This window comes from Sorex fumeus, unplaced genomic scaffold (assembly GCF_029834395.1).
Source record: "Sorex fumeus unplaced genomic scaffold, SorFum_2.1 ptg000063l, whole genome shotgun sequence".
Lineage (NCBI taxonomy): Eukaryota > Metazoa > Chordata > Mammalia > Eulipotyphla > Soricidae > Sorex > Sorex fumeus.
The window spans coordinates 82,116,116-82,138,578 of record NW_026606120.1 but is presented as its reverse complement, the minus strand read 5'-3'; the positions used below and the strand labels follow the sequence as shown (position 1 = coordinate 82,138,578).

General features: G+C 46.2%; 1 protein-coding gene and 1 non-coding gene across 3 annotated transcripts in view; both read right to left on the bottom strand.

Annotated features, from left to right (window-relative positions):
- HELZ (helicase with zinc finger) overlaps positions 1-22,463 on the bottom strand; it is a 183,524-nt gene that overhangs the window by 34,223 nt on the left and 126,838 nt on the right. For both annotated transcript variants that reach the window (XM_056127342.1, XM_056127343.1), the window contains exons 24-28: positions 18,465-18,669; positions 10,141-10,189; positions 9,221-9,411; positions 5,790-6,009; positions 2,220-2,299 (exon numbers count right to left, since the gene is read on the bottom strand). In XM_056127342.1, the coding sequence (XP_055983317.1) occupies positions 2,220-2,299; positions 5,790-6,009; positions 9,221-9,411; positions 10,141-10,189; positions 18,465-18,669 (745 nt within the window). The remainder of the gene's footprint in view (positions 1-2,219; positions 2,300-5,789; positions 6,010-9,220; positions 9,412-10,140; positions 10,190-18,464; positions 18,670-22,463) is intronic.
- Positions 3,509-3,614, bottom strand: LOC130036383 (small nucleolar RNA U13). The gene has a single exon (XR_008794413.1). It is a non-coding gene; the product is annotated as a small nucleolar RNA U13 (small nucleolar RNA).

Sequence of the window (22,463 nt, the reverse complement as noted above, 5' to 3'; positions counted from 1 at the left end):
GGGGGGAGAGGTGGAGCCGGGCCTGTCTTCCCCACCCCAATGAGACCCCAAGTCATCGTCCTCGAATGGCCTCTTTGGCTCCTCATCAAGCTGCTCAACGGCCATGATCCCAGAGACTCAGGAGCAGATCTCTAAACCCAGTGACTTTTGGCAGAAATCCCTCCAGATTTAAGTGTTAAAATTTCAGAATTTCAAAACCACATGACCCTACTGCAGCCACACGACATCATATGTTATTCATAACCAGCAATAGAACACAAACTGTCTATTGTTGCCTTTTCAGCAGATCTGAGTGTTGGGGTAAAATCTCAAATAATGGTGGGTCTGGTGTCGAAATAGTGAATGTGATCGAAGTAGAGAGAGAGTAATGTAGAAATCATCTGCCCCACAGGCAGGGGGAGGGTGTGGGATGGGGTATACTGGGATTTTTGGTGGTGGAGAATGGGCACTGGTGAAGGTATGGGTGTTTCATTGTATGACCAAGACTTAGACCCAAAAGCTTTGTAGCTGCTCTCATGGTGATTCAATAAATAAAATTATAAAAAATGGGGAAAAAAAGTAAGGTAGAGTTCATGCACAATTCAATCAGCTAATCAGTGGCTGAATAAATAGCAGTACTCCTACAAAAAAAGGGGGAAAAAAAAAAAAGAAGTTTTTCACAAGGGGCCCTATCTTCCCCTCCATCACCCTCATGGCTCTTTCCATCCTAAGATCATTTTAGTGATTGATCTGTATCTGTGTCTTCATAGGAAGTCTATAAATCCAAGATCACTGCATGTCAATATTTGGTTAACCATGGGGCTGGAGACAGAATGGAAGGGTCGGTTATGGCGCTGGCCCTACATGGGCCCATCCTGGTTCAGTCCCCCAAGCACCACTGGGAATGACCACCAGGAAGAGCCGGGAATTGCTCCCCCAAGCACTGCTGGTTGGGGTTCCTCATACCTCCTCATACCTCCTCAAAAAAAAAAATAGTATTAATCGGCACTGTCCTCCCATTGTTCATCGATTTGCTCGAGCGGGCCCAGTAACATCTCCATTGTGATATTTGTTGTTACTATGTTTGGCATATAGAATATGTCACAGGGAGCTTGCCAGGCTTTGTCATGCAGGCAAGATACTCTCGGTAGCTCACCGAGCTCTCGGAGAGGGGCGGAAGAATCAAACCTGGGTCTGCCAGATCGGCCACGTGCAAGGCAAATGCCCTACCCGCTGTGCTATCGCTCCAGTCTATTAATCAAATCACTGTCACTGTCAGTTGTCCTCCCATTGTTTATTAATTTGCTTAAGCGGGCCCAGTAACATTGTGAGACTTGTTGTTACTGTATTTGTCATATGAAATACGTCACAGGTAGCTTGCCAGGCTTTGCCATGCGGGCGAGAGACCCTTGGTAGCTTGCTGGGCTCTCCGAGAGAGGCAGAGGAATTGAACTCAGGTCAGCTGGGTCGGTATCCGCCGTGCTATTGCTCCAGCCCATTAATCAAATAATGAAAAAAAAAAATAGAAGAAGATGATTGGGGGTGGTGGTGAAGGGAGAAAGCAACAGGGCCTATCCCATCCTCGTGACACACAAATCTTTCAGGACACGCAGGGCCAGGGAGATAGCTCAGAGCACATAGCACATTCTCTGCACATGGGAGACCCAGGTTCAGTCCCCAGCACCAGTCTGTGGAGCACTGCTGGAAATGACCTGAGCTCTGAGTGGCGAGTAGCCCCCCGGCACAGTGCTGTGTGGTCCCAAAACAAATAAAGCAAAAAAAAATTTCTTTACAGTATCAGATTCTCAGGCTAGCAAAGAGTATAGCAAGTAAGGAACTTGCCTTGCATGCAGTCAAGCCAAGTTCAATCCCCAACACCCCATATAGTCCCCCAAGCTGCACCAGGAGTGATCCTTGAGCACAGAACCAAGAGTGAGCCCTGAACACTGCTGGGTGTGGCCTCAAAACAAAACAAAAAAACAAACAAAAAATTACATCCGATTCTACGATAATTGGAAATCGTACCAAATTTATCACAACTATGCATTCGGGGCAAGAGGGATGGCAGGCAGGGCATTCGTCTTGCATGTGGCCAACCCAGAGTTGATTTCCAGCATCCGATGTGGTTTCCGAGCGCAGAGCCAGGAATAACCCTTGAATAACCAGGTGTGGCCCCAAAACAAACTAAAACAAACAAACAAAAAAGACCCCAATGTATTCCCCAAAATTAGCCAGCATACCTGTTTTGATTCTGTAGATTTTTTCTCTGGTGTTCGAATCTTACTAATTTCGGGTCCAGGATTACCTGTATCACTTTTACCTAAAAACAAAAACAAAAAATTAATTCAGATAAATTATCTCCTATAGAGGTTACATTTCTAATCGCTAGGCAGTATCATATAAAGATACGGAATAGTTTAAACATTTTGGGCTGGAGAGATAGTAAAGGAGTTAAAGCATTTGACATGCAAAGCACCTGCACCCCCCGGTTCAATCCCCATTACCACACACGGTCCCATAAGCACCACCAGGAGTGACTCCCGAGCACAGAGTCAGGAGTAGCCCCTGAGCACCACCAGGTGTGCCCCAAAACCCTCTTCCACCAGTGTAAATAAAATAAACATTCCCACCCATTTATGTTATTTTATTACTGCCTAGGTCTTATTCCGCATTGCAGTTTCTCTGCAAGAAAGGAAATACATAAAGGAAGCAAACCTTAACAAAGCACAAGTTTAATAAGGGGGTAAATTTAAAACATCAAATTATTTCAGAGATAACCGCCCAACTTCCTGGAATTTACAGCCTCATTATATTAAAGTATCGATCTGAAAGATGTTGACGTTCTTGTCTCTTTATAAAAGTTCGATGCTTTGGCCATTTACAAATGCAGCGAAGCAATACTTCAATAATGTGTGATACAAGACAGTCTGAAAACGTGAACTGATGAAGATACTCCGTATACATGAAAAAGCAACAGACCTCAAACTAAAAATACATGATAAACAGCAGAAAAGCTTAAATTAAATCAAATTACATTTGTAGGGGTTGAATACTACAGGGGGGAAGGCGCTTGCTTTATGCTCGGCTGACCCCATTTCAATCCCTGGCATCCACTATGGTTCCCTGAGCTCTGCCAGGAGTGATCCCTGACCCCAGAACCAGGAGTAAGCCCTGAGCACCACTGAGTGTGGCCCCAAAAGAGAGTCCCCTCCCCAAATCCCAATTCTAATAGATGCAAACATAGTAGATGTCTCTATACATGCTATTTCATGAAGGAAACGAGCTTTTAATCTATAAAAACGTATTGGATATTTCAAATTCCTTGGCAGTCTTCTTGACTTGGGCTCTTGGCTGCTGTTGCTGTTTTGCTTTGGACACAGTCATCAGTGCTCAGGGGAACGTATTTGGTGCTAAGGAACACACCCGGGCCAGATGCATATGAAAAAGTACCTTACCTGCTGTGCTATTGCTCCAGTCCCCACTTGGGATCTTATTTATTATTTATTTATTTACTTATTTTTTAAATCCACACCAGACAGGCAATATGCCGGCAATTGTAAAAGAGGTTCCAGGGAGGCACGTGCCACACACATACATTAACAACCAATCATCCCGCCTAAGGATCACAGAAAGATCACTGGTGTGGGTGCCTGTTCGCAGAACCCGCCCTGGGAGAGCCACTGTGGGAAGACAGTGCTGTCCTGCCACAAGAGCCTCGCTGCTGAACTCCCAGAACCGAAAACTACTCTCAAAGACAGAAAATCAACTGGCTGAGAGAAGTAACATATTAGATACTAGCACATTTAGTACAGAGGCACTGCAATAGAAACTATCCCAAATAAAAAAAAACAAAAACTTTTTTCAGGGAGCTGAGAGGCTGGGTGGGGTGCCGGGGTGGGGGTGGGGGGCTCCAGGTAATTCTAGATCAACTGGACAAGGAGTTCAATGAGAAGGCCCAAGGATGCATGCTTCTCAGGCCCTGAAGCCACCCCTACAGTACTTGGGCACCTCCAAGGCTGCCTGTGCAGTGCTCAGGGAACCGTTATGATACCAAGGATTGAACAGGAGTCAGCTGCAGGTAAACCAGGTGCCTTACCCCCAGACTATCTCTCTGGTCCCCGAAAAAGCATTAATATGGCGAAAGAAACATATTAAAACTGTGGGAAAACTGTTCAATAACCTAGGTAGTTAAAATTCCTGAACAAAAGAGGCGTTAAGTCAAATCTAAAGGAATAAAGGTTGAAAAACTTCCCAATTTAATGAAAACTATAAGCCACAATATCCAAGATGCTCAACAAATCCCAAACAATAGGAACAAAGACCACCAACAAGTATGAAAATGTATCAAAATAAAATTGCTAAACCTAGTCAATAAAGAAATTTAAAAGCTGTTGCCTTCAGTACATATAGAAAAGCAAGCAATACACGTTAGACACTGATACACTACAAAAATATCTTTTAAAAAAGGTAAAGGTAAAAGGTAAAGGCCCTCCCACTGATCGTCGATTGGACCCCCAAAAGCTAAACGAACTTATCACTAGCCAGTCTGCATTACTAAAAGTCCTTCAGATAAAAGGAAATTAAATACAGCTAGGGAGAAAAATGATGAGAAATATAACTACAAGGATAGAAAAGGTTACTTTTCTACTATTTAAAATTCTTTAGAAAGATACTTGACTGTTGGGGCTGGAGTGATAGCACAGCAGGTAGGACATTTGCCTTGCATGTGGCTGACCCGGGTTCGATTTCCAGCGTTCCATATGGTCTCCTGAGCACCGCCAGAAGTGGTTCCTGAGTGCATGAGCCAGGAGTAACCCCTGTGCATCGCCAGGTGTGACCACTCCCTCCAAAAAAAGATACTTGACTGTTTAAATAAAAATAATAACTACGTTTTAAGATTTATGCAAATATAAAAGCAAAATGCATGATTTACAATCATAAAGGCCAGGAGAACCAAAACTGAAATACTGTAAAGTTCTTTTACTACATATAAACAGGTTAAAAAGTGAATTTGACAAGTTAAATATATATAATGTCAACCCTAAAGCAAATACTAAAATAATAATGATGTGCTGAGGCCAGGTGTGAGGGTTACATAATATTCCACTGTATATATGTACCATAGTTTGGATTTTTTGGGGGGAGGGGGGGTTGTGGTTTAGTTTGTTTGTCTGGGGGCCACACCTTGATAGTCTTTATTGTGGGGTGTGGGGGAGCCACACCTGGCAGTGCTCAGGTTCTATTCCTGGCTCCGTGCTCATGATCGATGGAACCATGGTCAGCTGTGTGCAAAGCAAGTGTCCTACCTGCCATTTTATCCCTTGACCCCCAGCCCTGTTTCAATTTTAAGTGGCAACTATTTAAAATAATCTAGAGGGTGCAGAGAGATAATACAGCAGGTTAGGTGCTAGCCTTGCATGCATCCAACCTGGGTTCGACGCTGGGACCCTAAATGGTTCCCTGAGCACTGCCAGGGTTAATCCCTGAGCACAGAGTCAGGAGTGAGTGCTGAGCACTGCCAGGTGTGGCCCCTGCAAACTGAAAATAAATAAAATAAAACACTCTAGGTACAACATTGAACACTGCTTCAGGAAACTGACAGTATCCATCGTAACTTCCGCATCTGTGTCCGCATTTAAATTCTGTGTCCGCATGTAAATTCTGGAGAGGCTGCATAGCTTTCACTGGAGGTTGTTCTCCTCAGGGAGGTGTCTGATCCATGAAGGTGCCGTGCTGTCGGGGGAACTCTGTGTGTCCATGTAACATGAAACGCCCTCCGTGTGTGGCATGTGAGAAAGCGGGGGACTCACCGTTTCGACTCTGCTCAAGCTGCTCCTTTTCCTGAGGCTGACTCTGAGGCTGACTCTGCGGCTGCCCTATGCTGACAGGCGGGTGATGCCCAAGGCCGTACGGGATAGGAGAGCCCCGCCCGTGTGTCTGCAACAGGTTCATGTTGTACGCCATGGTCGCCTGGTGCGTGATGATTCGAGGATCAACTGCAAACCTACCCTGGTATCCTGTCCATGGTACCTGGGTGATGAGAAGAAAAATCACTGCACCCAGAACTTCCGGAAAGGAAATGGCTATCGTGCTATGATAGAAATATCAAACCCACACAGAGGATAGTTTCAATGTTCGCTTTATTGGGGGAGTGGTGTGGGGGCCACACCCAGCAGTGTTGGAAGATCACTCTGGGCTCTGTACTCAGGTATCACTCCTGGAGGTGTAGAGAACACCCTGTGAAGTGCTAGGGATCAAACCTGAGTTAGCCACATAGAAGTCAAGAGCCTTTGCTAATCTTACTCTCCACTCGAGTCCCAGAAATGTTAATTTTATCAAAATAGCCACAAGGTTGGTGCTAATAGTAATAACAAACGGAAGAATTGCTGATCTGTTTTAACTGGCACTGCCAAAAAGGCTCACTGAATCTTGAGTATGTAAATTGATTTCAGATTAGGAATACACTGGCAATTAAAATTAGTAATTATTCCTTGAGATATTAAATCGAGTCTTGTATCACTTTTCATCAACATGAATGTATACAAGATACAGAAAAGCTTGAAACTTAACTTCTAACACCAATAACTGGATAGTTTAACAGAAGGAGTAAGAAACAAGAAAAAAATTAAGAATTTAGCCTACGCCAACGCAACTAAAATAATAGATGCTGTAACTTCACATCAGTACAATGCTTATTAGTTTACTGTAGACAAAATTTAAACAAGGCATTATTTTATTTAATGCTTTTGATCAATTCAACTCTTCTTAAATCACAGAAAACAGACAATTTGTTTAGGTGCATCTGCATAGTAATGTAAGAAGAGCTAATCCGATGACATCTGATCTGATTTATGGTCCCTGATATTTTATTATAATAAAATTGTTACATGCAAACGCTTAGAAATCTTATATAATAAAAGCCTCTCTGACCTAGTAAAATGAAATATAAATCCGAAGGGACATACTATTTAAAGCAGATGATGAATAACGTTGCCAGGCTGTCTGGGAAGGAATAACCCAGCTAAAATCGAAAGTCCCCGGGGAATGGGCATGGATTACACACTCCTTACTAATGGCTGTTCTCACTGGCTGATATTCTCATTGGTGAACTATCATGACCAACATGGCGAGGAAGTTGGTGGCTGAGCATTTCAGTATTTTCTGCAATGTGGACATGGCAGTAGAAGAGTTTTTTGGCAATGATCACCAAATTCTTGGTCAAATTCCTGAATCTGCAAACATTACTGTATTATCAAATTCACAAAATGACTATAATAAAAACTCTTAAAGCGAATAAAATGGATGGGGGGTGGGGTCAGGGGGCACACGACCAGCTCCAAATGCTCAGAAGACACCCCTGGTCACGTTTGGGGGACAGGCAGTGTCAGGGATCAAACCTGGGTCTACTTTAGGCAAACCTTGTGCTCCAGGTCACTGAATTCTTTCCTCAGTTTTCAAAATCTATTATACATCGACATCAGGACTCACAGATCTACTGTTTTCGACAGAGGGAAAACTGACTGTCACCAGACAGGGAGCAGAAAGATGTGAGCAGAGGATGGGGGAGGGGCGCCCAGGACTGGTGCAGAGAGGCTCACCCACACATCCAGTTGTAAAGGTGCACTCCCAAACTGTATACAGCATTGCAAACCTAAGTCACATCAATAAAACCTTCATTTCGAAAATCTATCTCCTTCCACAGAATGACCTCACTCATATGCGAGACATGAAGAAACCACAGAGTCAGGGAATGATTATTAGCCAAAGGCACCAGAAATAGGAGAGCAGGAGAACTGCTCCCCGGAAGTAAGTCTGCCAATGGAAGGAGAGGCGGGGACAGGTCAGGGAACGGCCCGCCAGGACATTGACAGAGGAAGTGGTCACTTTGCACCAGGACAGGGTGCGGAAAGGCATGTCAGGCCTGGCCCCCGAGCAGCAATGTACTGTAAACCATAGTGCCTGATAAAAGAAAAAAAAGAAAAAAAATGTTCCTGCCATAGAGGCAGCTGGAAGGGGTTGAAGGAAACTGGTGACACTGGTGGAGGGAAGGGGATACTGGTGAAGCATTGGTGTTGGAACATTGTACTCTGGAAACTTAATCATGAATTACACCACAACTTTGTAATTATCGGTGATTCAGTTTAAAAATTACAATCTAAAGAGTCTTCAAAAGTAGTTCATAAGCATTTTAAGTGCCATAAAGTTTCATAATGCATAGAACTGCTCAAATAAATTTACATCCAAAAAATTAAGACTAATCTAAGCATTTTCACCTCCTATAAAGGAGAGTACATCTTAGGATAAAAACACAAACTAAAAACACCATTTTACAAAACAAGAAACCAAATAAGGAGCTGTTAACTTTTAGCCCATTTTTCTTCCAGTAAAAATATTTCAATATGGTATCAAAGCTTTTTTATCAAAATAGCCGCTTTACAATGTCTTCATAGTAACTGATAACTGAAATCAAAACATCATATCTCTTTGAATGTTTAAAAATTGGACAATTAGGGGTTCCAAAGGAATGGTATGTCCAGTGAGGTGATGGCTTCACATGTGGATAACCTGAGCTCTATCCTTAACACCACATATGGTCAGTCCCCTGAGTTTCACCAGGAGGGACCCCTGGGCGCAGAACAAGGAGTAAGCTCTGAGCACCACCCGGCGTGGCCCCCAAACAAAACGGAACAAAAGAAAAAAAAAAACAGAAATCTGAAGATGAGGACCACAGAAAGACTCCAGCTGTCTCTGAATCCCTGGGGTCAGTTCCCCGGTTCCATTACCAACACAACACCCGGCCCTCTGAGCACTGCCAGGAATAACCTGTTATTCCAGGAACAGTCCCGGAATTCTACTGCCAAGTGTGGCCCAACACTGCACCCCAAAATGTGACAGTTAAAGCAAAAAAGCCTTAAAAAAATTGACAGGGGTTAGAAATATAGTTTACAGAAACCAAGATTTTAAAGGAAACTAAAAAAAGATTGGGGGCTGGAAACATAACACAGGGGGTGGAGCATTTGCTGTGCACACGGCTGACCCAGGTTCAACCCCTGGTACCCCAGACCCCAAGCCTACCAAGGGTGATCCTTGATCCTTGAGCACAGAGACAGGAGTAAGCCCAGAGCACTGCTGGGCATGGCCTCCAAGGAGGCAAACAAACCAATCAACCAAAAGGTTGGCAGAGCACGAGTACAGTGAGACTCACTGAATTCAGTAGAAAGTCTCTCAAAGCAGAACTTACAGGTAAAGGCACCGACATAACTACATTCCCTCCATAGACAGCAGGTACGTAGAGAATACTTGTCCCAGTGTGGGGGTCTATTCTTTGCACGGGGCTTGGAGATTTCCCCAGATTTGGGTGAGGTCCGAGAGGAGGTGGAGGAGTGTAGGCTCGGATAGGGTTGCCGATAAGCACGGAAGGGTTGGGCTGAACTGAAAAGCAAAGAGAAAGAGGGTGTACACAACAGCGATTCACATTCACCTTGATAAAAATAATTCGCAGCAGTCAACAAACTGCATTCCCCAGGAATACAGCAAAAAAATATTCATCTGTAAGAGTAAAGCCCATGAAAAAAACATCATTTCTGGCAACATTTCACAATGTTCCCTGAAGTCGGCTTGAGTTATGAAAGTATTCCTTTTATAAAATAGCAAAATTTTACAGATCCTCCAAGGCTTTGGGGATAGCTTTTGTCCTTGGGAAGTGGGGGGGGGGGGGGGGATAGAAGACATAGAAACATACATACTCTGAGTAACATTCTTCTAAGAATGAGAAAATATATCATCAATTCTTTAGAATAAAGCTTTGACTTGCTGTTCTATCACAGTCAAATACAAAATGAAGGTCAAACAACTGTTATTCTAAAAGCATCAATCTGCCATGTTTTAAACCATGTACAGTTTATCCTGAAATCTGTACAACCCAGCATTTGTTGGGTCTACTTTCCGGAAACAACATAGCAGTGAAGGCTTAAATGGCCTTAAAAGGCCTAAACATGTACTTTGTATCTACAAACATCAGCCTTTTCCAGAAATGACACAAAGCATACAAGACCAACAGTGTGAGAGTCGAGGGAGGAGCCAAAATGCGTCTGTGTGTGTCTCTCTCCCCATTTTCCTTTACGATTCGCAAGATTTCAAAGGACTAACTTATGTACTTACCAATCCCATCACTCTGGAAATGGTCATTTGGAGTATGAAGGCTTTTGCCCTTTACAGAAAATAAAAGAAAAGGAAAGAAATATATAGTGAGTTGGGTATGTGCAATTTTAGAAAATAATCATTCTCCTCATCCTAAATATATTGCACGTACACAGCAAATAGTTAAAATGTAAAGACTGGGGGGTATGGTGCCGCCAGCAGGTCAGTCTGTACCTGTGAGGCGAGTGCATCAGCAGCCTGATGACGCCTTCAGACTTCCAGATACCCCAAAATTGCCGCTGTGCCTTTGGCCAGACCCCAAAAACTTGGGGCAAAGTTTACCAAGAAAGTAAACGGCCAAGTTAGGTATGTGAGAGACACACCCACAAACCACCTTTGGCTCAGCTATATAATTGGAGGCATGGCCTCTCTGGTTCCTGATCGAACTACTTAATGGCCATAATCCCGGAGACTCAGAAACAAGTCTTGAAACCCAGCGGCTTTTGGCAGAAATGCGTCCAGTCCCTGCAGTAAGTTACAGGTGCTGGACCATCCCAGGTGGGAATAGGTTTTGTGCCTTGGCCTGTTCCCCCTGGCGGCCCAGTGGCTGCCATCCTCCAGAGGCCACTGGACAGTCTGGTTTGGGCCTACAGTGACGAGACACAGGGGGCCTCATGGGATGGGCGTGGAACCGGCCCTTTCCTCCCCATCCCAAGAGGACCTAAGTCGCCGCCCACAAACGGCCTCTCTGGCTCCTGATCAAGCTGCTTAATGGCCATGATCCCAGAGACTCAGAAACAAATCTTGAAACCCAGCGGCTTTTGGCAGAAATGCATCCAGACCGCACAGTAGGTTACTGTCACCAGGCCACCCCAGGGGAGAAAGAGTGCTGTCCCTCCACCTGCTCCCCCTTGGTGGCTCAGTGGCCACCATCCTCTAGAGGTCATTTGACAGTCAGGTTTGGGCCCACAGTGAGGAGACACGCAGGGCTTCATAGGATTGGGGTTGAGCCAGCCATTTCCTCCCATCCTAATGAGACCCCGAGTCGCTGCCCACAAACGGCCTCTCTGGCTCCTGATCAAGCTGCTTAACAGCCATGATACCAGAGACTCAGAAACAAATCTCGGAACCCAGTGGCTTTTGGCAGAGATGTGTCCAGACCCCGCAGTAGGTGCCGGGACATTCCAGGGGGAAAAGGTGCTGTCCCTCCACCTGCTCCCCCTAGGCAGCTCAGTGGCCATCATCCTCCAGAGGCCATTGGACAGTCAGGTTTGAGCCCTCAGTGGTGAGACACGAAGGGCCTCATGGGATGGGGGTGGAGCCAGCCCTTTCCTCCCCCGCCCCAACGAGACCCAGATTCACCACCCACTAACAGCCTTTCTGGCTCCTGATCAAGCTGCTTAACGCCCTGATCCAAGAGACTCAGGAACAATCTCGGAACCCAGCAGGTTTTGGCAGGAATCCCTCCAGATTTTAGTGTTAAAATTTCAGAATTTCAAAATCGCACGGCCATTACTGCAGCCACGTGACATCATATGTTATTCATAACCAGCATTAGAAAACAAATTGTCAACTGTTGCCTTTTCAGCAGATCTGAGTGTTGAAGTAAAATCCCAAATAATATGGTGGGCCTGGTGTCAAAATATTGAATGTAATCAAAGTAGAGAGTAATGTGGAAATCACCTGCCCCACAGGTAGGGGGAGGATGTGGGATGGGGGTACACTGGGGTTTTGGTGGTGAAGAATGGGCACTGGTGAAGGTATGGGTGTTACATTGTATGACCAAGACTTAAACCCGAAAGCTTTGTAACTGCTCTCACGGTGATTTAATAAATAAAATTATAAAAAATGAAAAAAAAATAATAAAATGTAAAGACTGTGAATGTATGATAACCAATGAATAATAAAAGTTTGTTTTGGGCAAACTTCCTTTTGGAACATTAGGTCACGGCTGGTCATGTTCTTTGTTCCCAGCAAAGGCTATCTAAACCCTTTTAAGTAATTAATTTTGGAGGCAGGGGTTTGGTTTGGGGTCCACACCCAGCAATGCTCAGAAGCTCTCAAGAATCACTCATGGTGGTGTTCGGGGGAACCAAATGAGATGCCGGGGATTGAACCTGCGTTGGCCATGTGCAAGGCAAATGCCCTCTCTGCTTTACTATTGCACTGGCACTAATCTAAAAACCTGTTTTTCATTGATCTTTTTTAATAAAGATAAATAAACACTCAACAAGACTGACACCCAACTTCTATTCCGTTATAGTTATTGGATGAATTTTTAAATGAATTTAATGACTAACGTCAAAGTTGTTTTTCTTCGTTTATTTATCGGGGAGGGGGAGATCACACCCAGTGGAAAGTTATTTTTCAAGGAAAAAGAATTAAGTCTTCAATTCCTGAGTATAAGAATTCAAGTTAACACAAATGTAAATAGGAATGGGATTTAGGATATTTAAATATGATTCATATTTAAAATGATTAAAGTGTAAAATTGGAGGCTAGAGAGGTAGTTCAGGGAATTACTGTCTTGTCCCCTCTCACTGCTCCTGTTCGAATCTTTAGCCTATGCCCATTGCCTATGGTCTCCTGAGCATCACCAAGGTCATTCCTGAACACAGAGCCATGAATAGCCCTTGAACCCTGGTGGGTACAGCCCCAAGACAACAACAAAAGTAATAAAGTGGAGAATTTGCTGAAGGAAGAGGAAAAGATGGAATTGGAGAGATGGCACAGAGAGTTGCCTTGCAAGAGGCCAACCCAGGTTCAGTCCCTGGCACCCTATATCGTCTCCCAAGTAAGCCCAGAAAACCGCTGGGTACAGCCCCAAAATTAAAAAAGAAAGAAAGAAATAGAAAAGAGGCACTGTCATTATTTCTTTATGAGACTATACTTTTTTTTTTTACACATATCAATTTGGCAACGCATATCAAAAGCACACAAAATACAGCTCTCGTAACCCCGTAACTGTACTCCCAGGAATTTATCCAAATGAAACAAGAGATCTGGGGAAAGGTATTCATCACGGAATTGCATATATATGTGATAAAATTTTATTAAGTAAGCAATGGCAGATTAACATGATGGCATGAAAAGGGATGCTAGACTCTAGTTTCTGCATCTCTGCACCTCAAATTCCTGCTCCTGGACTGGGGAAACAGCTCACAGGGCAGAGCACGTGCCTGACCACGTGACTATGGGCCAGATCGCTACCTGGCAACCCCCAGCAGCTCCAAAAATGACGCCTGAGTAGAGGGCCAGGCCAGACCCAAAACCAAAACATTTCTTTCCCTCTTTTTAGGAGCTATACCTAACACAGAGCCATTAAACAATGACACAACACATTCTACAACTTCCCCTTATACACACACACACGCACACACACACACACATTGTATAATTTATCTGAAAAATTGTGTGTGTGCTATTTGTATAATTTATCTGAAAACTAAGGGTGTGGCAAGTCTATATAAGGAAGAAACATTTATCACTGACCAAAGTCAAATACTGTGTTCCACCATCTCCCTTTCTAATAGCAACAGTGAATATTCAGATCAGTGTGAAACATCAGTTGACAGGTGAGCAAAAGGGCTGCCAGGTCCTAACCCTTAATAGGTAAAAAACAAAATGGAGGGAGGAGAAGGAGTAGGAGGAGGTGAAGAAGGAGGAGGAGGAGAAGGAAGAGAAGGAGGAGGAGAAGAAGAGGAGGAGGAGGAGAGGAGGAGGAGGAAGAGAGGAGGAGGAAAGGAAGAAGAGGAGGATGGAGGAAAAGAAGGAAGAGAAAGAGGAGGAAAAAGAGGAAGGTGGAGGAAGAGAAGGAAGAAGAGGAGGGTGGAGGAAGAGGAAGAAAAAGAGGAGGAAGGAGGAGGAGGAGGAAGAGGAGGAGGAGGAGGATGAGGAGGAGGAGGAGGAGGAGGAGGAGAACAAAATAAAAAAGAAAAAAATTCTGCCCTGGGAGCCGGACTGCAGCAGCGGAGTTGGCAGGCAGCCCCTGGGCAGTACAGTGGCCGCTGACTTGCATGGACTATTCTCAGAGATCTTGGATCTTGAAGACAAAACCTTGCAGGGGACATTCCTATCTGTCCTCATGTGGGCACAATTTCAGGCTCCCAACATGGAAGGGGTGGGGACAGGAGGGCTCTCTGAAAGCCCCGGGGCACAGCCACCAGGGTTCACATGGGCCAAGTGGTCCTGTTCATGGGCAGCAAACCACAGAAGCAGGAGGGCGAGCCGGAGGCTGGGCACCGGGTGGAGTTCGGGGTCCCTGGGCACTGGAAGCTCCAGCCTGGAGAGGCGAAGTTTGGTCAAGTTCAATACTGATGAGTTTGAAGACAGAGAGTCTGCAACAGGCTCATCCCACATGGCCGTGGGGTGGGATACCTCCCGAATCATGGGTCTCTGACAGGTGAGAGCCTGGGAGTGCCCACCGCGCCCCCTACTCACGAGCAAACCTGCTTCCTTTTGTTTGCTTGCCTGTTTGTTTGGGCAGTGCACCCTCAGCAGTACTCAGGGCTTCCTCCCAGCTCTGCCTGCAGGAATTCACTCCTGGCGGGGCTCAGACACCATATGGGTTGTGGGGGTACAAACCTGAGTTGGTCACGTGCAAGGTTGACGCCCTTCCTGCTGTATTGTCCCTCTAGCGCCAATACATCCTGCTCTTAACCACAACGACCATAACATTCTGGCTGGCCCATGATCCAGAAGAGAATGTTCATGTGACAAGACTGGGCAAGGGAGAGGGTGCCAAGGGCTAGAACACAGGCCCAATCTCCAGCCCCGCACGATCCCCAGGAATGACCCCAATACTGAGCACCACCAGGAATGACCCCAATACTGAGTAAGAAAAGCCTCCACAACACAAAGTGTGCTCCCAAATCAAAGAAAACCCTTAAACTTTTCAGGTTCTTTAAAAAAAAAAAAAACACATGGTAAGAACATAGGCGGGCTGGGGACTGGAGTGATAGCACAGCGGGTAGGGTGTTTGCCTTGCATGCGGCTGACCCAGGTTCGATTCCCAGCATCCCATATGGTCCCCCAAGCACCGCCAGGAGTAATTCCTGAGTGCAGAGCCAGGAGTAACCCCTGTGCATCGCTGGGTGTGACCCAAAAAGCAAAATAAAATAAAATAAAATAAAAACTAAAACCAAGAACATAGGCGGGACCTGAGAGACAGCACGGTATGTACTTACCTTGCATGTGGCCAAGCCCAGTTCCATCCCCTCCAATGAACATGAGTGAACCCTGAGCACCTTCAGGAGTGACACCTGAGCACTGAGCCAGAAGTAAGCCCTGAGTACTGTAAGGCAAAGCCTCCCACCTCCAAAAATGAGTAGACGGGCTGAAGTGATAGCATGGCGGGTAGGGCGTTTGCCTTGCACACAGCTGACCCGGGTTTGATTCCCAGCATCCCATGTGGTCCCCTGAGCACCACCAGGAGTAATTCCTAAGTGCAGAGCCAGGAGTAACTCCTGCGCTGGGTGAGACCCAAAAAGCACACACAAAATAAAAAAACCCAAAAATGAGTAGACAGTAAGAGGACACCAAAGGGGGCCCCAAGGCTAAATGTTCCTGCGAGTCCAGCCCAAGGCCACCCCAGGCCTCTGAGCACTGCCTGGGAGCCCTGGTGCCCAACTGTGCAGTCTCCAGCACAGAGTCAGGTACACGGGAGCAACAAAACAAAAGTGTACCAGCAGGGGCTGGAGTGATAGCACAGCGGGTAGGGCGTTTGCCTTGCATGCGGCCGACCCGGGTTCAATTCCCAGCATCCCATATGGTCTCCCGAGCACTGCTAGGAGTGATTCCTGAGTGCAGAGCTAGGAGTAACCCCTGAGCATGGCAGGGTGTGACCCAAAAAGCAAAAAAAAAAAAAAAAGTGTGCCAGCCACAGTGGGCACCCACCTGAAGGAGAGTGTGCAAACCACACCGCCCGGAATGTTGACCCTGGCCCCATGGAGACCCACCCCACCCCCACAAGCACTACTGTAGATGTGCAGGAGCACTACAACCAAGAGTGCAAGCCCCACCACCAGCGTCTGGGCACCACAGACAGGCGTGAGGGCAGCCGTGCCCCCCCCTCCCCCCCACCAACAGTCACTGCAACAACTCCAGAGGGACAGGAACAGGGAGGGATGAATAAGCAAAGGACCGATGGACAAAGCTGTATGACAAACACCGTAGCATCATAAGGAAGAACAAGAATAAGCCTCGTTCCCTGGGCTCCCCGCTCTGGCTACATCACACGGGCCATACAGGATGCAAGCATGCACTCTCTGAACTCTCATTCACCCCCCCAGACATGGGAGTGCCTGCAGTCGGCCAGACAGAGCTCGAGTCACAGAGGCTAGAACAGTAAACAACACGGGCGGGACTCCTGCCCCTGGTAGCATCTATTCTAGCTTTCATATGTCTCCCCCAGGCCCCATTTTACCGCCCCGAACCCCCCCCCCAAGAACTCCTTTGTTCACTGGGCACCCCAGCAGGAAAACATCCTGAACCTAACTGTTCCCACCAGCTCTCCAACACCTGCCACAGGAAACCCTGGGAGCACCTCCATGGAACAGCACCTACCTGCCTTGCGTGTCAGGCCCTGGTCTCAATTCCACATAAGAAAACAAACGAACGAAAACTCAGTAATCAGGGTCAGTGAGAGAGTACAGCAGATGAGGCACTCACCTTGCACGTGTCTGTCCTGGGTTTGATCCCTGATACCCCTGGGGCCTGCCAGGAGTGATCCCTAAGTGCAGAGCCAGGAGTAAGCCCTCAGCACCACTGGATGTGGCCCCCAAACCAAAAAAATGTAAGAAAGGAAAAAGAAAAAGAAAACCCAGAAACAATTTGCTCATCTGTGTCTCTCTAGCACAGACTATAACACCTGGGACATCAGAATATGTAAATATTTAGTACATAAGTTCATATATTAATTTATTAAGTTTACACTGTAGAATTCTAGAAGATTCGCTTTGCAGTATCTTTAATTTCCTAGTAATCCCCAAACACAAAAAGATTATTGCACCTTAAGCTCATTTTTATGAAACTAAGGAGATGCAACAGTGTATTAACACGGAAAGTACTTCTCGGTTTAATACCTTTTAGCAAAACATTAATTCTTGCCCACACATCAGGTTCTCCATTCTGCTCCTGTGTGTCATAGCAGAGACTTAGCCTACAGCTCAAATGCAGGAAGCACGCGCTCTACCGCGAGCACCCTTCCCAGCCTCCAGTCTTGACATATGTAAAATAAGGCTTGGGATCAGGGATGTGACTCAGCAGGACTACCCTGACCTTCCATGGAAAGCCCTTCAAAAAAAGAAAAAAAAATTATCCTGACCTAAAATGACGCCCAGGGGGCTAGAGCAATAGCACAGTGGGTAGGGCATTTGCTTTGCACATGGCCAACCTGGGTTTGATTCCCAGGATCCCATATGGTCACCCGAGCACTGCCAGGGGTAATTCCTGAGTGCATGAGTCAGGAGTAACCCCTGTGCATCGCTAGGTGTAACCCCAAAAGAAAAAAGAAAAAAAAATGACGCCCGGAATTGACAGACTCTCTTAATTCATGCAAATACTCGGAATATTAGGCGGATGAGTATAAATGCATGAAAGAAAGAAAGTAGCAGAAATACTCAACATGCCATTCTCTAGACAGTAAATGGGCCGTCTTTTCTAAACAGTAAATGGACGTATTCTTTCCAGGCACTCTAGCAAATAGAAAAGCGGTTTCCACCCCAAATAACTATGGTTCCAAAGTAGAAATGGTCCAGGCTCACTATCTCTGCTTCCTTGATGGGACTATTACTTATACAACAACCCATTAAAGGCACCTTGTGTGTATGTAGGCTGGGGTGGAGGGAAGGAGGTGGGGGCCACACCTGGCGATGCTCAGGGTTTCCTCCTGACTCTGCACTCATCAATTACTCCTGGTGGTGCTCAGGGGACCGTATAGGATGCCAGGGACCCAATCTGGGTCAGCCATGTGTGTGCTGGGCAAACACCCTCCCCGCTTTACGTTCACTCCGGTCCCCCTAGCTGTCTTTTACACAGCTTGTTTCACTCGTATCTTGCCAAAATAAGTCCATCAGTGAGAAGAACCGAGGGGCTCTTTGCTAACCACAGACCAGGTGAGGTGATCAGAGACCTTTGCAGATGACCTGGGCCTTCCCGCGGCCAAACGGCCAGGCTCGACTTGCACTCACACGCCCACCCTGGACCGGCTCCTTGTGGAAACTGCTTGCCGCCGAGGGGAACCTTCAACTCCAGCACGGCGGACGGCGAAATGTGGCCCCCTCACCCGTGCCCAGGTGGGCTCTGCTGTCTGCCGCTCCCCTCCTCGGGTCGGGAACGGGCTTTACCTTGGGGGGGGACTGCTGCAGTCGGTTGGCATTTCCTGAATGCTGCAGTCTGAGGGCCCGGGGGATAAATTCAGGTGCCAGTGGGTTCAACACATACGTCTTCTTTAGTTCTAAAGCCTCTAGCTGAGCTTTGATCTGTTCAAAAGTGATTCCGTGCAGGCTATTATTCTCATGACACAGGGCAATAAACCGCTCCCAAAATTTCCTATAGGAAAGATTTACAAGGTCAGTTTAGAATTTCAGTGGATGAGATCACAGAAATGAACATAAGCAACTGAAGAGCCTCTCCCGACACTAAATCCTTCGGTGACATCAATAGATGACTGAGGGGTCATCTTTCTTCCATGTCATAAGATTTCAGAAGTTTAGCCACGTGTGTGTGTGTGTGTGTGTGTGTGTGTGTGTGTGTGTGTGTAGTATTACGGAACATATGTGCTCAGCTAATGTTGGCAGATCAATGTGTGTAACTTAACCAATGCTCCATTATCCACACTCATCTAGAATGGCAATTTTGTTTCTGGTTTGGGGGCCACACTCTGTAGTACTCAGGGGGCTACTTCTATCACAGTGCTCCAGGAGACAGGGTGTTTGTTGCCCAGGATCAAACCTAGGGTTTCTGTTTACAAAATACAGACGCCTCTTCTTTTTTCTACAAAATTGTAACTCAATATTTTTTTCTCAGAATCTGTTATCTAAGGAAAGGTAACATAATACAATCTAAAATCCATAAAAGTTTCCTACCCCTTTGATTAAAATATAATATTCAAATGTATAGGTTTCATGATTTTGTTGTTTGGTTTTGGACGATACCTAACAGTGCTCAGGGATCTCTCCTAGTGGTGCTCAAGGAATCCACCATTGGTGGTGCCAGGGATAGAACCCAGGTCAGCTGCATGCAAGGCAAGCACTTAACCTCTGCACTATCTCTCCAGCTCCAAAGTTGATGAATTTTTATCAATACAATCCCACTATATTCTGCACGCTAAAGGGTGAAAGAAAAAAAACTGATAAAGTATCAGATGTATAAAAAAACACAAAGAGAATGGTGTGGCTTCTACATTCACACGGCTTTTCCTATCAACTCCTCGGATTTTCATTTCCAGCTTACACAGCCAAAATGTTAGAATTTGCTCTATTTTTAAGCTGCCTTTTGAAATTCCACGGCCAGGGTTGGAAAGATAGTATAACGGGAAGGGCGTTTGCTTATTGCTTGGTAGGGCCGGCCTGGGTTTGATCCCTGGCACTGCATTTGGTCCCCTAAGCCCTGCCAGGAGTGATCCCTGAGCTCAGGGCCAGGAGTTAAAAAAAAAAAAAAAAAAACACATCCTGTTCTTATTCTGTCCTCTGGGACCTCAGCTGCACTGGGCAGGAGCTGAGGTCCCACGGAGCTCTGGAAGCATGATCTCCAGGTGGCCTCACACTGGATGAGAGGGTAGGAACCTGGCTACTCAGACCCTCAAAGCAAAAGCCTTCAAACGCAAGGATCTTTTCCAAAAGTAACATTGAACATTTGCAGTCAATTAACTGAATCAAGCAGGCCCACCGTAACCAGAAATCTTTAAGTCTGCCTTCTCTCTGGTAGCCCTATTGATAAGTCCCACAGCATGGGTTAGGCTCATGGGTTCTAGAACCTAGATCCAGCAGGCTTCCGCCACGCCTCAGACACTCAGCTGCTGTGAGGGACCCTTGTGGCAAATTCAAATCTTCGTGTTCCTCAGTTTCCTCAGATGGAAAATAGGGCAGCATCAGTACTACCACTCATTTTTACCATATTTAACTCTTGAAAAGAATTTTCACTTTGAAATGTTCAGAGAACATCTATTTTTTTCTTTAAAAATTTTATTTAAGTTTTAGAGCTAAAGAGTTTCCTTTTTTTTTTTTTTTTTTTTTTGCTCTTTATGAAAACTCTTTCAGGGGGCTGGAGCAATAGCACAGCGGGTAGGGCATTTGCCTTGCACGCGGGCGACCCGGGTTCAATTCCCAGCATCCCATATGGTCCCCAGAGCACCGCCAAAAGTGATTCCTGAGTGCAGAGACAGGAGTAACCCCTGAGCATGGCAGGGTGTGACCCAAAAAGTAAAAAAAAAAAAAAAAAAAAAAAAAAAAACCTCACCTATAAATTGTTTAAAGAAAAAAAAGAAAAAGAAAACTCTTTCAAAGACAATTCTTATGGACCCTGAATTCAACAAAACTCTATGGAAGTACACTCTTCATGTAATTTCATTTCTGAGCATAGACTGGGAAGGCCAGGTTCCAGACAGGCAGGAATTTAGCAGGCTGAGTGGAGTCAGTCAGAGGGAGAGGCACACACAGTCTGACCTCTCTCATACCAGCGATATTAAGGCACTAGGTGAGGGAATCCCCCAAGGCAGGAGAAAAGAGGCCCTGGTCCCCAGCAGGCAGCTTACCAGGGAGCGGGGATGAAGGACACATGGACAAAGGCAGAGGGAGTGGGCACCCTGGGGAAGGAGGTGGTGGGCGAGTGTTTTATACAGGAACCTTACCAATAAGCTCTCTTACCCCCAATGCCTAAAATAAAATTATTCAAAAAGGAATTCAGCATGATGGTTATTTAAAGGGTTCAACCCTCAGCCCCTACCTAAAATGCGACCCTGTTAGAGACATTCACAGCTTTTTCGTGATGGCAGTTCCTGGGGCAAGTCTTTACCTGGGAACGGGAAGATTTCAAAGGCCACGGCAATACTTAGAATGGCTGTATGGACACAAAGGTTTGGGGCTTGCTTGTTTATTTTGGGGCCACACCTGGCAGGGTTTGGGGCTAACTGCTGGCTCTGTGCTCAGGGATCACTTATGGCAGGCTCAGGGGTGCCAGGGATGGAACCCGGGCAGGCTGCATGTAAGGCAAACGCCTGAGTACTCTCTCTTCATTGCCTGAACGCGAAGTTTCAGTTTTGGTTCTGGTCTGTTTTGTGCTGCCCCCATGGTGTGCCTCAGGCCTGGAGATGCCTCCTAGAGATTCCAGCCCACACTGCAAAGGAGGGTGCTGTGAGACCCTTCCCTGACAGTGTTCAGGAGACGGTGGGGGGCTGGGGATTTGGGTTCAGGGGTCAGGCCTTAGCCCCTCACCTTTGCTTCAAGAACGCAGGTGGCCCACGGCAGTTTCTCAGAGAGAGACAATGCACACAAAGGCATGCCAATTTTGACGCAGACAGGAAAAACAGGGCTATATTTCATTAAGTAAAATTTGCCAATAAAGATATGTTGCTTAAAAGACCTGCTTGTCTTGTGAACAAATGTCACCACAATAAAAATGAAGAGAAAAGACTATCCCAAACCCATCCACTTGGAGAAAAGGGTGCCCTCCCCACCCCTTAATGCTCCCCATTCGGAGCATTCCCATCACAGTCTGGGCAAGCGCCGGCAATTCAGAGGAAGGACTCAAGTTCTGAAGTGAACCTACTCTCTGCTCTAGCATCCTGTTAAATAGCTATGTGAAAGTGGGCAGCCGTCTACACTCCCTGAATCATGCTAGCCAATTAAAACTCCAATGGGGGGGGGGGGGGGGAAGAGTGCTGGAGAGGTAGTACAGTGGGCAGGGCATTGACCTAGAATGCGCCCAATTGACACCATCAGGAGTGATCCCTGAGTACAGCACCAGGAGTAAGCCCTGAGCAACACCAGGTGTAGACCCGAAAAACGGAACAAACAAAACCCAAAACAAACAAACAAACAAACAAAAATGCCAAAAAGGAGCCAGAGAGCTAGTACAGTGGGTATGGGTCAAGATGCTTGCTTTGCATGTGCCTGGCATGGGTTTGAGCCCAGGCACCCCAGATGGTCCCCCAAGACCCACCAGGAGTGATCCCTGAGCACAGAGCCAGGAGTAATTCTTGGGCACTGCCCCCAAAACCCCAAATAAGATGCCCATAAGATCAAGATGGCCAGGGGAGGGGTGGTGCAGAGCGAGTACTCTAGTACCAGTCAACCAACAGCAGTGACTTCTAGTGGCAGATTTGACACATGGCAAAGGAGGGGGAA